We start from the raw sequence: 17386 nt of genomic DNA, 5'->3' as shown, positions 1-17386 counted from the left end.
GATTATTGGTGCATGGGGCAGTCATTCTGATAGAAAAGGATTAAGTCGCCCCACGAGGCGATACCAACAGAATTCCCACACCGCACCCATCATCACAAGCCGATCCGTCAAAGAACATAGCCCAAGCACGAATAAATACCGCAGCAATATCAGTGCTGATCCTGTCCGCAACAAGATCCGCCAGTGCTTGTCCCTTGACTGCTTTTGCAGGCTGGTATCGGATATCGAACTCTTACAATGCAAACATCCATTTTCCAAGTCGGCCTTTCAGGACGGGAGCCGACAGCATATGTTTTATGACATCCGACTTGCATATGACAATTGTTTCCGCCGAGAGCAAAATATGACGAAGCTTCGTACATGTAAAGTATAAGCAAAGGCAAAGCTTCTCGATTTCAGGGTACCTGGTCTCGGCGTCTAACATGCGTCTGCTGAGGTACAAAACCACCCTCTCCTGGCCGTCATGCTTCCGAACCAATACTGAAGCAATAGAAGTGTCACCCATGGATAGGTACACATAAAACGGCCTATCATGCTGAGGAGGAACTAACACTGGAGGCTTTGACAAATACTCTTTGATTTCATCGAAAGCTCGCTGCTGTTCTGCCCTCCAGCGAAACTCATCATCGGACTTGATCTTCACCAAACCCATGAACGGCTCAATGCGCCCAGATAGATTGGAGATAAACCGTCTGACGAAGTTGATTTTACCGATGAGCTTCTGCAATTCTTTCTTCGTAGTAGGTGGTTTCATCGTCTTCACAGCTTCTTGACTCTTTAGGCCGATCTCGATTCCCCGTTCATGCACCACGAATCCCAGAAATTGACCTCCCGATACGCCAAAGGCACACTTCTTTGGGTTCATTTTGAGCCCAAACCTTCGAGTCCATTCTAAAACTTGGCGCAGATCTTCTAGATGCCCCTCAGCCGATTTGGACTTGACCACAACATCATCAATGTAGATTTCTACCAATTTGCCGATGAGATCATGGAAAATGTAATTCATGGCACGTTGGTACGTTGCACCGGCATTCTTCAGTCCAAAGGTCATAACCAAGTACTCGAACAAGCCAACTGCGCCTGGCACTCTAAACGCGGTCTTGCTCACGTCTTCCGGGGCCATGAAGATCTAGTTGTAACCGGCATTACCGTCCATGAAACTCATCATTTTGTGGCCAGCAGCGGCGTTGATCAATGTCTCTGCGACAGGCATCGGGTATTCGTCCTTCGGCGTTGCTCTGTTGAGATCTCTAAAATCGACGCAGACACGCCATCGGCCATCCTTCTTTTGCACCGGCACCACACTGGAGATCCATTCTGCATACCGGCACGGCCTGATGAACCCAGCATCCAACATCTTCTCTACTTCTTTCTTGACTTCCTCTAGGACTTCGGCCTTCATCTGACGTGCTGGTTGCTGAAACGGCCGAAACCCCTTCTTGAGCGGGAGCCGATGCTCGACGATGTTTCTATCCAGACCGGGCATCTCAGTGTAGTCCCATGCAAAACAGTCCTGGTACTCTTTCAGTAAGCAATCATCTCCTCACGCAAGACCGGATCCAGCTTCTTGCTGATAAATGTCGGCCGTGGCTTATCCCCAGGACCGATGTCAACCTCTTCCAAATCGTCAGCTGACGTGAACCCGTATCCTAGTTTACCGTCGTCTGAAAAACCGGCTGCGAACGCAGGCGAATCTTCGTTGTCTACAAGATCAGCGGCAAACACAGGGAGATGACAAGAAAAATTACTTGGCCAACCGCACGGGCTGGCCGCTTCTGTTCTTCCATTAGCATTCGGAACCAAATAGTCGATAAGTGGCCAACTGCCAGAGCAGGCCATCGTATGTACATGATGTAAGAATTCCGAACACAAACGGGATTTTTCTATTTTTTGGGGCCGGTCGCTGGGACCGGCCTCACTATCAGCATGGCTGGATGCATCTACTCTGTGAGGCCAGTGGATAAGACTAGCCTCAGTCCATTTTTTGTCACTTCGATCCGATCACAATCTTCCAGGGCGATCCCTGAGATCGGCTCTTGCCCATCCGCTTCCCACGCGTTCATGTCTGCGAGGGAAACCTCGCTGGAATCATCTGCACGGACTACCTCCATTTCATCGCCATCCCATTGAACGAGATACTGATGCATTGTGGAAGGGATACAACAGTTGGCGTGGATCCAATCTCTCCCAAGCAATACCGTATATGTACTTTTGCAGTTGACGATGAAGAACGAAGTCGGGATCGTCTTGCGGCCAACTGTCAGCTCCACGTTAAGAACCCCCATTGCTTCTGATGGTTGTCCGTTGAAGTCATTAAGCATCACGTTGGTCTTGATCAGATCAGCAGAAGAACGACCCAATCGGCGCAGCACAGAGTACGGCATCAGGTTGACTGCGGCGCCAGTGTCGACCAACATCCTGTTTACAGGCTTGCCGTTGATGAAGCCCTTGAGATATAATCCCTTCAGGTGCTTGTAGCTTTTCTCCGTGGGCTTCTCGAAGATTATTGGCCGCGGGCCGAGATCCAGCTGCGCGATAGCCAATTCTTCCAGTTGGGGTGGCCGAAACTCCGATGGGAGCACGAACACCATGTTCACGTTAGCCGATGGCCTCTCGTCGGCTTTTGTCTGCTTGGGGCGGCACTCCTTCCTTGGAGGGCGCCTCTCCTCCCTTCGCGGTCGCCTGACTTGCTCAGCGAGATCTGGACGCACCTTCCTCAGCACGTCTCTAGGAGCTTCAGCTGTTTTTCCTTGACGAGCAGATCAAATATCTGCTCTGCTTTCGTCACGTCGAAGTCGAAGCCCTTCACAAGCCCCTGCTGTTTGATCCACTTGCACGGGATAGGGTTTGCCCCCCGAGTCCACTCTGCTACGGCCACTTCCTGCTCCTCGCCAGAGTCGTCAGACTCATCCGCCTGGGCCACGTTTACATGGCGCTTGAACTTGTCTTGGTACAGCTCGAGATGATAATGCTCATACGCGGTAATCTTCTGCACCAGGTGCACCAGAGACGTGAACTCCAACTGAAAAGCCAGATCCTTGATCGGCTTAGCGAGTCCCAGAACAGCCAAATCGACTGCCTCCTTTTCTGTGATGCGCGATGAGTAGCATCGGTTCTTGACCTCCCTGAAGCGTTGTATATACTCCAACACGGTCTCTCCTCGCTTTTGCCTGACTTGGGCGAGGTCGGCAATTCCACCTTTAGCAGCCTCTGAGTGGTACTGGGTATGGAATTGATCTTCCAGCTGCCTCCAAGTTCGAATCGAATCCGGCGCCAATGACGCGTACCATCCGAACGCTGGGCCTGTAAGGGACTGGCCGAAGAACCGGACCCTCAGAGGATCCGACACTGAGATCATCCCAAGCTGCGTTAAGTGCGGCTTCTTCTGTGTGACTCCCCAAGGTTGGTCCCGATGGAGAATACTGGTTCTTGATTATCTCCTGGATAACGCGGTGCGCCATGCGCTTGAGCTCGTTCATCAGGCTCTGAGAATGCCGATGAAGCGAATGGGCCACCATGTAGTTCATCTCCTGACGCAGTGCCCTGGTGCGCTCCTCTGATGGAACAGACAGATCCACGTTATCGAGGGCGCCTTCTGGCGAGAACCCCTTCCATCTGATGCCATGATTGCGGGTCCTCTCAAAAGAGCCGATGAGATCGGCTTCCAGCAGAGCTTTGATCTCATCATACTTCTTCTTGTGTTCAGGAGAGAGCTCTTCATACGTGACGGGCTTGGGAGCGGGTTCTTGATCTTGAGCTCCAGACATTGTTGCCGAGAAAGGTCCCACTGGGCGTGCCAGAATGTGTTGTCGGTCGAAACCCACCGGCGAGTAGCGACAGGCAACACGAAGAGCCGGGAGGTTGCTGGGGCACAGGCAGGCACTGCTCCCTCGTCGACGGCCCGCAATTCCGTCACGCGCCCGGAGGTTTTGTGGAAAACCGGGCGTGCCACCTGACCTATACCCGATCAGGAGGGTGCAGACGTGCTCTGAACAGTTCCCTGCATACAAAGACACGTGTAAACGTAAGTCCGAGCCGTGGTCGGCTCCCCGGGACGACTCCTGCATCGGCTTTAAAGAGCCGATCGAGTCCCGGTGTCAGATTGGATCTGCAACTATCCAGATGTCGATGAATAAAGCAAATAACTGTAAAGCTACTTCAATTAAATCTAACTAATCTAATCCACGATGGTAAAAGCTTCACTGCTAGATCGGAACATCCTACACGTGACTAGGCCTAATGAACGTAATAGATGGCTAAACCAGAACCCAAAACAGAGGCCTAAGAACTAGCAAAAGCCGATTCCCGGAACAATCCCTATCAAGGCCAAGATAAAGCATCTACTATGCCACCGGATCATCCAATCCGTTTGCAAGGCCTAACCTAGCAGATATTACGCCAACTCCTAAAATAAGAGCAAACCATAACAGATTAGATCTACTGGACATAAAAGAAGCAGGGTGTTGCCTCTGTGCGACTAATTCTATGCGACAAGAACTAGCATGAGATTGAAACGTGGTAGCACAGAGACAACATGATGTTCGTAGATGATAAGCAAAGCATAACAGATCTACTAAAAGCCATGCTACGAACATCAGGATAACTAACATTACTCGCCATCAAAAATGCTTCAGTACGAGTAATACCAAGGTAAAAGCAAGAACTACACTGCCCTGATCGCAAGAAGCGATCAGGGCAGTATGGCGCTTACTTGGATGAAACCCTAGGATTAGGGGTGGCGATGCGCCGAGAGTTGTTGTTTGCGAGACGTGATGACGCTCTCCCTTTACGAATAACAAAGGGTACATATTTATAGTCCGGAGACTTGGGAAACAATCTAAACTAATCTTGTCCCGATTGGACTCTATCTCTAATCTTGAACTAAATCTAAGGATACATGGCCAATGTGGCCCATATGCTCACGCAGGAGCCGATTTACAAGCCTTCCTCACTTTCTGCTTTAAGCCCATCTTGCTTTCGGCCCATAAATTAACCCTGTTAATTTATGGCGATAATACTATGCCCATGTGACTTCATTCTCTAGGCCCTACCATTCCGCTCGAATCTTGATACTACCAAACCCTTACCACTAAACCGAACCCGTGCGATCAAGGGTAACCGGTAAGTGTCATACTCCATACTATCCTTTTTAGTAAGCGAAAAGATTATTCTAAGCATAGCTCAGCATCTAGTCAAGTTAAGTGAGTATCTGACTAAAATGTGACAAGGACATGGTTGAACAATTCAAGGAAGGATAGTGCATCAAAGTAGGTACAAGAATGCAATGCATACATAATATATATAACCCAACATTACCCCAGTGAGATAACTAAGCTAGTCAAATTAGATAGGTGCAAGGAATTATGCTTAGCTGCTTGCCTTGTTTAACTTCGGGTTCGACTACGAACGGGACTCCGGGTTCAGGCTCAATGGACTCGGTGGGCTCCACGGATTCGACCTCCGATGGCTCGGTCACTATAATGCATGAATGCGATGCAAGAATTAAGAAATGAACTTATACAGCAAGCATAAATCACCATTTAAAAATGACCATGCAGAGAACATTACAAGGAACTCAAGAAAATTGAATTTGCAGTAAAATGATTTTCCTATAATTAATCATAAATAGATCAATTTTCAGCCACTCTAAGCAAGTAAATTCGGAAAAGGCTTGCAAACTTAACTAAACAAGACTAAGAAAATTATCATAGATAATAGGCATGAACTCAAGGCTAACAAAACTAGTTTTGCCATTTTATCACTTTCTAGCAAGAAGTTCTACCCTAAACCATTTTCAGATCGATTAAACAGAAACACACTAAAATCCTAACAAACAGTAGTGAAACAATCAAAAAAACATTTTTTCTAAGTAGATCACAGCGATACAAATCCAACAAAACAAGTTTCGCATTTTTCCGAGATCGGTACGATTTTCTGCGCATTTTTCAAGTTTGCAGACAAATAAAGCATCACAAAACCCTAGCAAAAATGCTAGGTGCACCCGAGGGCAGCCACCCCGGCCACCGACAGGTGGGCCTAGGTGGCCGGGCGACACTACCAGGCCGGGTCAAGGCCAAGGCCTGCATTGACCCAGAGCCCGGGCGCACCCACGTGCGTGGCGCGCACGCGCGGCGCCGGCGGACGGCGTCGCGGCGGGGCGAGGCTGGAGGGGCTTGGGGCGAGGGCGCATGGCGTGCCCTAGGTGATAGCGAAGCTCACCGGTGGCAGCACGGGCAGAGAACGGCGACGAGGCGGCATCCCGGTGGAGGAAGGCGGCGGCGGGCGACGGCGCTCGCCGGGGAGGCCCTGCGGAAGGGGAGGGAACCGGGTGAGGAGGGGAATAGGTCGAGGACGACGAGGGGGTGCTCCCCATGCGAGGAATCGACGAGAAGCTCACCGCAACGGGCGAATCGATGGCGGCCGACGAAGCTCCTCGTGGCGGCGTCAATGGCGGCCGGCCGCTGCGAGATGGATTCCGGCCGGGGTAGGGCTCGGCCGGGCTTGAGGAGGTGCGGCAAGGGTGGAGGAAGAGGAAAGGAATGCTTGGGCGCGAGGAATCGGAGAGAGGCACGGCCAGGGACGGACAGGGCGGTGGCGGCACGGCTCTGCTCGGCTCGAGCTCTTGCACGGGAGGAAGAAGAGGAGGGGAACGCGGCGGAGGGGATAAGGCCGAGGGCGAGGCCGCGGATAAGGACGCACGCGGAGCGAGGATCGCTGGCGCGTGGCGCGAGGATGGCCGGCGGCGGCAACGCGTGCAGCGCGCCAAGCAGAACAGAGAGGAGGAGAAGAAGAGGCTGACGGGTGGGCCCGGCGAGGAAAAATTTATCTCTCTTTTTTTTCTTGGGCTGTGACAAAAGGTACGCCCTATAGCTAATACCTCATTGGGAGGATAAACTGCCTTCTCAAAGTGGAGTTTTGCTATTCGACAGCAGTGGAATTTCCTGATGCTGACAACAGCAATATTATAATGTAAATTATGATGTTGCAGTTGACCTGTGGCATGTTTCTTATTTGGAAGTAACACACGAATCTGCAATGAATGACAAAATGATAATTAAAGTATAAAATATGAAATAAACAAGCAGGGGTATAGAATGATTTGCAGTACAAACCTTCAAGCTGCGATCAATCTCGTTTTTATTAGCAAATCTAACCAAACTCGCTGATGTCAGGATTCTAGTGATGGATTTGCGGCGGCCTATAAGTACACCAGTGCAAGCAAAAAACCTAGTTTCTCCTACAAAGATCATTGTTGCAATCATGGTATTGAAATTAAAATAAAAAGAAGTAAACATGGAAAAGTAACATGATCTTATAACAGCAAAATCACCACGGAATGAAGCAAGTGAGAACACTTAAAGATGTGTCTAAAGCAACTTTTTTTGGGAGCCTGCTGTTCCACACATTTCCCGCGAATTCCTCCTCAAAATTTCTACGCAACTCCATGTCTCCTGGTTGAAGAATCATAGAACAACAATTGAGTGTGCTAGAAAAGACTAAACATGTGCAACAGAAGAACGGTCAGCAGAAGCAAACGCAATAACTCACCATCAAGCATTTTTGGCAGGGGATAACCACGGGATAGTAGATCGTTAGTAAAAGCCTTCATGAATTCTGGTGCAACAAGTTGAAGTGATTAATGACTATGGTTAACTAATGGCTTGCAAAACTGAAGGCAAATTACTCACCATTATCCGGCAATGGTGAACCCGATAATTCACTGGTGTCTGGTGCAACAAGGTGAATCGGTAATGACCATGTATTAGTAATACTCAATAACAGTATAACAAAATATCAGCAATGATAATCTAACAGCATCAGAAGTGACCCAGCTTTGATTCACCTTGTGATGATTCGCTTTCTGAATCACTTGTAGAGGATACAGAAGATTTCTGATTCGTTTCTGGGCTCTTGTCACTTCCTATACCTTCTCCTTTTTGATGGTGAGGGGAGACATAAGCTTAATTAGTACATTCTCGTACAGCATGTCAGCATAGCGGGCAGTTGGCACATACGATATTTGTTACTATAGTAATATAAGTACTGGTATTTTTTTAATAGTTTTGGTATTCCATACTGCAAAACATTATTTCTTAAACTCTTAGTCACTAATACTTATCCACCTTTTTACTTCTGTTCACATGTATACATATTGCATAAAGAGATAATAACTGAGGGTGGTTTAATCATTTGAATGTCTTCTTGGTTTATGCATAAGTTAAAATACAGAATAAGTTTATGGACAGAGGGCACCATGAAATGCACCTTGCGCCACTGGTGAAGAACCTACAAACGTTCATTAAATTAAACTTAATGAAGGTGAGTTTCACAACAATACACATTAGCAGTCTTCACAAGTAACTACTATTCTCACCTTCTGAATTAAGAACAATAGGAGTCGAAGATTTACATATCTCACTTGTGCTACTTTCAATTTGATTATCATGTCCTTGCTTGATCTTCATAGTAGCCCTTAAGCAGATTGCTTGCCCCACCACAGATGTACTGTTTCCAAAGGAAAATACACCATGGAACATATCTAAGCTAGGCAAAACGATACAGTACTAATTAAAAAAAAGATACAGTTCTACATATTTTCTTTCTTATGAGATTACCGATAAAGCTAGTAAACACTGTTACCATTTTCACTAGAATCCAACACGACAGTCTAATCAAACTTGAGTGCTAAATTGTTTAGGTGATTATGGGCCGACTCACCACCCAACAGGTTTCAGCAAAAACAATGCTCCAAATACTGCATGTAAGTAGAATTACTAAGGGGAGAAAACAGGTGCTAGAACCATGCTCAGTCCCTCAAAGGCTCAAACAGCCCAGCTTGCAAGAATACTCATAGACAGGGCAACAGCATCCGTCTTGACTCTTGAGTTATGCGTTTCAGAGTAGATCTGAGACTATTAGTTACTGGTTGGGCTTCGAACTTAGCGTTTCTGTGCCCGGCCTAAATCCTGGTCCCACCTCTGTTTGAACAAGTAAGAATGAAGTTATAGCAAACATACCAAGGTAACCAAAATGGTACAACCGAATCAAGAATTGTTTCCCTTGGTAGGAATTGAGTCCCTTCATTATTCACAAGAGACATGTTCATGCCAACAAAGTTTCCCTCAAAGTCGACAAGGGGCCCTCCAATACCAAACTGTCAAAAAGGAAAAACAAAGGGTGATGCTAAACCTATAGCACAAAATAAAGCCCACAAGAAAATGAATTTTTCATAGCCAATCATATCACAACATAATTATTTGTTTCCACAATTTCAAGCGAATAAGGAGAGAAATCAGCAGTGCACCTCAGGAATAATACACGTGGACATAATAAGCTTTTGACCATAAAGTTCACTTGATTTGTTAGTCACTACCCCAGTAGAGGACATTATTTTTCCTGTACCGTTGCAACATATAGCTGTTACAGTGTTATTATAACCAACTTCCCCAAGCTGATCCAGACTTGCTTCTTTAAAAACATGGAAAGGGCCCAAGCCGATACCAACAATATTGTAGTCAAAATCAACTGATAGCAAGGACCCACGTATCATTTGCCCATTTGGAAGGCTCACACGAATCTGCAATCATAAACCAAGACAACAGGTTACAGAATTATCACCAATATCTTAAACAGGCTACCAATGCAATACCGAAAAATTGGGAGCACCAACCGACATATCTCTATTAATCTTTCTGCCACCTTCCTTAGATCTAATCGCAGTTGCTGAAGTCACAAAACGACTACCATTATTAATTTGGATAACAAGGCCTGTGTATTGATATTGTTCATGATCTCCTGCACAAGATTTTAATTTCAGTTTTGGAAATGATCATTATTATAGAAAGCTAAAACTGATGATCAAATGCAAATATAGGAAGCCAATTTGTATTATTACCAATGAATGACAGTGAGACAACACTTTCAGATAATTTTTGCACAACTTCTGTATGCAGTTCTACCTCGGCATCGAGGCTGTCAAATTCCTTGTGAGATGAATCATCCAGATCACAATTTCCTAGTAAAGTAGAGGCCGTTGTTATATAACATAGTTGTGTAAATATATGAAATAAAAGGGTGAAACAACAACACACTTATCATACCATGATTTTTGTTAGCTTTCTGCTTCTCATTTGAGCTAGATGAGTAATCACCTCTTCGCTTTGACATATTTTCAACACTGAAGCAAAAGGAACAAAATCCAAATACTAAGCCACCAGTATCAATTCCACCTTTTTCACTTAGAACGAAACTTTTATGAAATAACAAAAATATTATAAGTTAAGGAGGAAATTATTCTAGCTTCAGATAAAAAAATGTTCCAACAAAACAGATAATATAACAGAAAATAATTCATCTTAATATAGTTGCAAACAAATATTTAAACATCAGTAGCAAACGATTCAACACTAATCATTAGATACAGATGTGATGAGGACATCCTCCACTATTACCCGCTGGCAAAGACGCAACAAAAATGGGCCAAAAGTGGCCCAGTTGTAGTCGCGCGGCGACCGTGTGAGCCTCTAAATAATCCCACCTTGCTTAGCTTGGGAGGAGGAAGCCACTTTAAAAGGGAGAGCCACCCTTCCCCTATCGGACTAGTCTTTTGGGGTGATTGGGCCTTTTCCTAAGTGGGTGCGCCAGAGGCCGGTGCTAAGATTGCCGAGGCACAACAAGAGGCCCTAGTGGCGTTGTAGGCCGGATCGGTGCGTCGTATTTTCGGCTGCCGGTGCTAAGATTGCGGGATTCGGGGAATCCGGATCGGTGTGTCGGGCTTTTCATCCAATCCTACCTGGGCCGGACTCATCATTTGGTATCAGAGCTGGGCCCTTATTAAGGGGGTGGGAATGATGAGGACATCCTTCACTATTACCCGCTGGCAAAGACGCAACAAAAATGGGCCAAAAGTGGCCCAGTTGTAGTCGCGCGGCGACCGTGTAAGCCTCTAAATAATCCCACTTTGCTTAGCTTGGGAGGATGAAGCCACTTTAAAAGGGAGAGCCACCCTTCCCCTATCGGACTAGTCTTTTGGGGTGATTGGGCATTTTCCTAAGTGGGTGCGCCAGAGGCCGGTGCTAAGATTGCCGAGGCACAACAAGAGGCCCTAGTGGCGTTGTAGGCCGGATCGGTGCGTCGTATTTTCGGCTGCCGGTGCTAAGATTGCGGGATTCGGGGAATCCGGATCGGTGTGTCGGGCTTTTCAACCAATCCTACCTGGGCCGGACTCATCAAGATGATTATAATGCATGGACAGAAGATTTAATACCAGGAACTAGAAAGGAATCAAGCATTCACGAAAGGTAGGAATCGAAGGGGAGTGGTGGAGTACCGGCGTTGGAAGAAGGCGCGCTGGCAAGGTCGGAGTAGCCCTCGTCGGCGGTAGGCGCTGTGCTCCTGCGTGGCGGACACTCGGCGTCCTTGCCCTAGCCCCTGGGCCTCAGAGCCGGCGCCCTGCGCTGGGAAGGGGAGGAGGAGGCGGCACCGCGGCGAGGGCGCGAGGCACTGGCGCGGTGGCGCCTGGCGACCGTCGCGTCGTCGCACGTCGGGGAGGGAAGCAGCGCTGCCGAGGGGATCGTCTGACCTCGCTCGTTACGGCTGCACTCGGTAGTCGTGCGCTGCCGATCCAACCGTGCCCCTCAGCAAATGGATTTGGCAGTCCGCGCAAGCGGCCCATATCAGCCCACGAGCACCAGCGTCTCCTCGTGGACTCCTTTTTACCGCGAAAGCTGCCTGCTTTCGCGGCACCGTGCGCGTTTTGGCGCGAAGACAAGCCGAGGGCGGCGGCGATCGTCTTGGCATGTGCCCATACAGCAGCAGAGCTCAGCGATTCACGTGCCCATGCATTTATTCCACTCTCTGGTTCCAGGAAGCTTGCTGAGGCCGAGCTCGAAGCTTAGAGGCTGGCAGCTTCCAGGATGGTGATGGCACAACGCTCGGAGAGGGATGGCCCCGACGCGGCCAGGATGGAGAGGCGCTCGGCCTCTTGGTGACGCCGGCCACTTGGTGACGACGGCCGCTCGGCGAGGACAAAGAGGTGCTCGGCGAGGACGGCGCGTCGCTGCTCTCGGCGAGGATGCCGACGGGACGACAAGGACGGCGCGGCGCGGCTCTTGGCGATGGGATGACGAGGACGGCGACGACATGGCTCTCGGCTAGGATGGCGACGGCGCGGCAGAGGATGTGGCCCTCCGCCCTCGAGTAGAACTTCCGAAGACGGCTGTGGCGAGGAGAAGCTGGTGCTTTTCTTCGTGGGCTGAGATGGGCCACTGCCTATTTTTCTTCTTCCATGCTAAGCACGGTCGCCCACAAAATGCTCATTTTTCTTCTTCCATCAAAATGCTTATTTTTCTTCTTCCATGCTAAGCACAGTGCTTAAGCAGGGGACGTTGCGCTGCTCTTATATTTATGGAGGTTAAATAACTAAATCTAGACCCACATACTTTATGTTGCTCTTTGATTTAAGTTTACTGATGACCTGATAACTTGTTTTGTTTAAAATTTAATTCTTATGCCGTCTACATTTGTGAATTTCTTGTAGAGTTTTATAGATAATTAGGAAGTTTTGGGCACATTTTAATTCCAAAATTAAACATGAATTTAATCAACAGTTTCATGACAATGATAACTGAAACATAATATGGGCATGTGTTCAGAATTAACAAGAATTTAAATATGAACAATATAAAAGAGAGGGGTGGTATCGGTCTATACACCGAGGTGGAGCCGATCCTAGAGGCACAGATTGCACCATTACCAGCTGGAGGAGACATGCTCGACTGGCCTTGCTTGATGTAGTCGTACTAGTCGATACAAGAAGAGGTTCGCAGTGAAGTCCCACGAACCGATCACAGGGAAAGACCGGCGATATAGATGAAACCACCAGGAAGTAGAGGACGTCGATGTACGGGTGCAGTGGTCAACGGCTGTGTACTAGCGCAGGAGGCGGGGTGAAGACGTCACGGTTCTGGGCGACAAGTCGCGTGAAGATGCTCCCAAAAACTAGATTGCCCCGCTATCCCGTGCGGAATGAATTTGTTCTAATAGTGCAAAGTTTATTGCCTCTGCAACCTTGTGAGGGTTGGCAGGTTATTTTTATTCAACACAAACATGGCACTTAAAACCTTTGACTGAAGAAAATTTCAAAAATAAACTCAAACCAGCAAGCCACATCATACTACCAAAATTAATATGAAAAAGCCTCGAATGCCAAACATTAGATTCATCGACATCAATGACATTGTTCACAGCGTTATTATAACCATCATACAAAGATAAGTGGAACAAGCCTCCGTTGTCATAACCTTTACCAACAAATATCCCATACTTAGAAAATCTACACTTAAAGACTAATTTAAACCATCTCTATATAGTAGAGAGACATTGATGGGGTTCTTCTTGATGGTGGGGACATGCTACGCGTTCTTCAATTGTATGGTGTTTTCCGAAGTAAGCTTCAGATCAACCGTGCTAGCACCAAGAACATGCACATGTGATCCATTCCTCCGACCAGACAAGAAAACAAGAAAATGTCAGCACACACACATGAATATTAGCTCCGTGTCAACCAACCAATCCGGTGAATGACATACTGAAAGAACTGGAGGTAAATAATTACATACCCCGACGTTTCTCTAGTCTCGCTAACAACCATATTTGTAGACTTTGGAGGATTCCACTTATGGTTCTTGCACTCTGTAGCATAGTGCCTCAGATCACCACAAATATAGCATCCTTCCTTCCCATTCTTCTTACTAATACTGGTTGTCTGATTATTGGTGTTGTTCTTTTGCACCACATTAGCGCTCGAAGAACCAACAACACCTTTGCCGCGAGTGGTTTTTGGGGAGCGTATGAATACGTGATTGCCCCATGTTCTCCTCTACCAGTGGCCGAACGATTACTTCCTCGTCGACGAACGCCTTCTTCCTGTTATGTCCAGAAGGTCATTTGAGGGACTGCACAACGTTGTCCCTTCTCTGCATTGACCAGTTCGTCTATACTTCAAGCTAAGTCAATTGACTAGCATGGCTGGGCCAGTTGGATTATTATGTAAGAGTTAAGAAATACCAACAATAGACATGCCCCGGACCATTGAGGCACATCCACATACAATGCTTACTATAGAAGAGAACTGGGAAAAAATCCCAATGGCTCCATCTATAAAGCCCAATAAAACCCCGCAAATGATCGCCCACTCAATATTTTACTGAAAAAGTTTTGACCAACATTTTTAGAAAAAAGTTGACCCAACACTTTTTTTCTTCAAAAAATTGAATTCAACATATATAAAAAAAGTTGAACCAACAATTTTTTAGAAAAGGATGAACCAACATTTTTTTGATAAAATTGAACCAACACTTTTTTTGAAAAAAATGATGTCCAACATTTTTTGAAAAAAATTGCAACATTTTTTAGAAAAAATTGAGGTCGACATTTTTGAAAAAAATTGCCTTCTTCTCCGCCGCAGGAGGGGGAGGGGTGGCCCATGGGTGTGATGGCATGGCCGCAAGGGGCACAGTTAGGCCGCACATGGCGACTGAGCGCGGTGACGATGGCAGGCAAGCCCGCACTGGGGCCGCTTCATGAAGATATACAAAACATGATGTTTTATACTAAAACATTATACTATGAATTTTTATATGCGGGTAGAAATTCAGATGTTTTTGTATGGTGACTGTAATTTACTCTTATAAAAAATACAAGTTGTTGTATGGTGAGTGCAATTAATGGTGAGTGCAATTTACTCTTATAAAATATTAGCATTAATATATATGTTTTTGTTTTACTTTGCAAGGAAATATATAGTCTTAATGGTTTGGAATCTCTTTCTAATTTCAGGTTAATCGTACTCGCGAGGAGTTGAACCTTCTTCGAGGGCGTGTGGGCCCATCGGTGGTGACAGTGAGTACATACGACAGGGTTTACTGATATTTAGTAATGGGTTCATTATCTACAGTGACAAGAATCAAACCTTGATTTGTGTGAACAATGTAGTGCTAAACAATAAAGGAAAAATGTATGTTCAATTTAATGATGGGTCTATAAAGAAGAGTAAGGTTCTAATGAGTGACATATCCACTGGACATGTGGTGCTTGTTGTTGATGAGGATGATATTGAGGATCGCGAAGTTCGTAGTCCAGTTACATTCAAAGATGGTAGCAATGAGATCGGAAGAAACAACATTTTCTAATGACCGAGGTGGAGACATTTAGAAGATTCAACTTCATGAGTAGTTCCATAATGTATTTTTTTACTAATTATCACACTGTGCAAGAACTATTATCTCAGATCAATAATGTGTTTTTTATTGTCATGAACAGAAACCCAGCCTGTCGACCCGTCAGACAAGATGGGAATCCTATTGATTTGGGTACTCGTGAGCTCTTTTTCCTTCAGTTGTCTAGCCGTGGGAAGGGAGATCAAGAAATGGCATGCCCGCCAAAGGCAGATACTTGGTGCAGCTATTTTCAATGGGGAAGCCCAAGTGATTGGATCAATAGAGTCACTTGATGAAGAATCATATGACTTAAAGTTCGCTTTGCATGCTTCTTGTTAGACAGTGTTTAAAATAGTGGGCTAAGACTTTTAGCAGTTGGTGTTTGTAGATGCTAAGAAAGACTATAGCGGGCTATAGCCTAGCTAACTCATTTAACGGTTCTGTAAATATCATGTGTTGAGAAATCGGCGCCGCTACCACCTTCACACAGGCACTAATACGAGAGACCAACTCTATACGAGAAATCAACTCTTTATTCACCATAACTTAGTACAACACAATACTCTTGCACTATTTATATCGCTACCCTACCATGACACAACTACACTATATGACAACCTTACCATCTTCTTCTTGAGACATGTTATGCCATGGTATGACAAGAGGGGGAGGGGAGCACCCCTATTTATAGAACTCTATGGCTCATATAGTTTTGCCATGTTTTCATCTTCTACATAATGCTTTACAAAATATCTAACTTTAGAATTTTCTCCATGCTTATCTAGTCATACAAATATCTAATTTCTAGAGTATTCCATATTTCACCATGAAACATGGTAATCATGGTTCATGCATGCTCTCTAATCTTCTAGAAACTTCTCACAATTATGCATTTCTATTTCAATACCATGCATAAATCTATGAGTAATTTTGCATATAAATATAAAATCAAAAAAATTCATTGACTGATGTACGTCTTGGGCTTCATTTCCCTCGTTACATCGTTGATGAAATACTAAGTTTTGTAAATGATAAAGTTCATTACTAAACTAATAACAAATAAAGACTAATTATATGATTTAGCTGGCTAAATAATCCATAATTTAGCGGTTAAAGCCGGCTATTAGCGGATTTAACCATTTAGAGCTAAGAAATAGATATCCTAGTTTTCTCCTCTCTCAAAGGCTATAGCAGTGGCTATAGCTGGCTATTTAGAACCTTGTTGTTGGATGGAAGAAGTTGAGAGTAAGATCAAGGCAAAAGACCCAAAGGTAAGACATATTATGTGAATGTTTGAAAAAAATGATATTATGTGAAATAAAAACGGGATCGTATCTAATAATGTTTGTTACATGCATTGTTCCAGTATTCTATCACAAGGGCCTGAGAGTGGAATTCCAGCCAATGACAGTTGGATATTTTTTGATAAGTGTTATTGTTGAAGTAGAAGCAGGAATGCCATCACTTGTAATTGTAAGTAGTTGAATTACTTTTACCTGAAAGTGGAGATTTGTGTTATTGAATTCTGAGTGTTCCAGTACTGCTCTTGGAGCAGTCCTTTTATCATCAAATGGAGAGTTCCACTACTCCATCAGATTGAGCTGCCAACCAAGCACGGGATAGTCATTAATTTTTTGGTAGAATGTAAAAGGTGACAACTTATTAATTTACCCACAAACAGCTACGTCAGTACTACACTGTCAACATTCAGTTAAGAGTGTGTGAAATAGTACCTTGCAACTACCATAATGGCTCCATGATCATGGCCAACTTATAGAAAGTCGTTGTTGTTTCATCTGCTTCAATTATGAGATAGCCATTTGATAGGTGGCGTAGATTTTTGCTATTGGCTCAATTGTGCTCGCTTGATTCAATGACTAGACATGGAACAATATAGCAAACAATAGATTTTTCAAATAGATGCATTAGGTTTATTACAAACAATAAAAAGGTTCGAAAGTAAGACCTGAATGAATCATTCAGAGCCCCATGGAACTCTGATAATATGATCATGTAACATGCAATTGGTACAGACAAAATTCAGAAAAACCATGAGCAAAGTGTTGGTGCCATTGTTATAGTCAAAATTATATGAGTTTGCTTAGATTGGTACATTTAGACCTGGCTAATTAAATTATGTTTTGGCCTTCATGCATGTGTATTTGTAG

At 45.4% G+C, this 17386-nt stretch overlaps 2 protein-coding genes across 6 annotated transcripts in view; both read right to left on the bottom strand.

Moving 5' to 3' along the window:
• LOC120655414 overlaps window positions 1–7232 on the bottom strand; it is a 37385-nt gene extending 30153 nt beyond the window's left edge. The window contains exons 1-2 of the mRNA XM_039933210.1: window positions 7113–7232; window positions 6860–7030 (exon numbers count right to left, since the gene is read on the bottom strand). The gene's annotated coding sequence lies outside the window, so the exon portion shown is untranslated. The remainder of the gene's footprint in view (window positions 1–6859; window positions 7031–7112) is intronic.
• Window positions 7121–11948, bottom strand: LOC120655413. Of its 5 annotated transcripts, XM_039933209.1 has the most exons (14): window positions 11330–11947; window positions 10101–10177; window positions 9896–10015; window positions 9671–9795; window positions 9502–9577; window positions 9305–9396; window positions 9018–9154; window positions 8375–8505; window positions 8266–8286; window positions 7844–7933; window positions 7689–7727; window positions 7549–7614; window positions 7331–7451; window positions 7121–7237 (listed from the first exon to the last, which is right to left on the bottom strand). In XM_039933209.1, exons 2-14 carry the CDS (start codon window positions 10165–10167, stop codon window positions 7228–7230), a joined length of 1095 nt encoding a protein of 364 aa, XP_039789143.1. In that variant the 5' UTR covers window positions 10168–10177; window positions 11330–11947; the 3' UTR covers window positions 7121–7227. The 5 variants fall into 5 exon arrangements, with proteins under 5 accessions (XP_039789143.1, XP_039789140.1, XP_039789139.1 ...); XM_039933206.1 differs by having other exon boundaries at window positions 9305–9577; window positions 9671–9792; window positions 11330–11948; XM_039933205.1 differs by having other exon boundaries at window positions 9305–9577.
• Window positions 11949–17386: the final 5438 nt, after the last annotated feature.

Source organism: Panicum virgatum, chromosome 1N, assembly GCF_016808335.1.
Source record: "Panicum virgatum strain AP13 chromosome 1N, P.virgatum_v5, whole genome shotgun sequence".
NCBI classification, from domain to species: domain Eukaryota; kingdom Viridiplantae; phylum Streptophyta; class Magnoliopsida; order Poales; family Poaceae; genus Panicum; species Panicum virgatum.
Note: the sequence above shows the minus strand (reverse complement) of the source record. Positions and strands in the feature narration are given on the sequence as shown.

Bases quoted from the DNA above. Each gene is read 5' to 3' on its own strand.
- LOC120655413 (XM_039933205.1), bottom strand. From the start codon at position 10,167: ATGTCAAAGCGAAGAGGTGATTACTCATCTAGCTCAAATGAGAAGCAG. The intron at 9,796-9,895 runs GTAATAATACAA...AATCTTGTGCAG, and splicing joins TGTCTCACTGTCATTCATTG to GAGATCATGAACAATATCAA. The intron at 7,615-7,688 runs GTGAGTAATTTG...TTGTTGCACCAG, and splicing joins TTCACCATTGCCGGATAATG to AATTCATGAAGGCTTTTACT.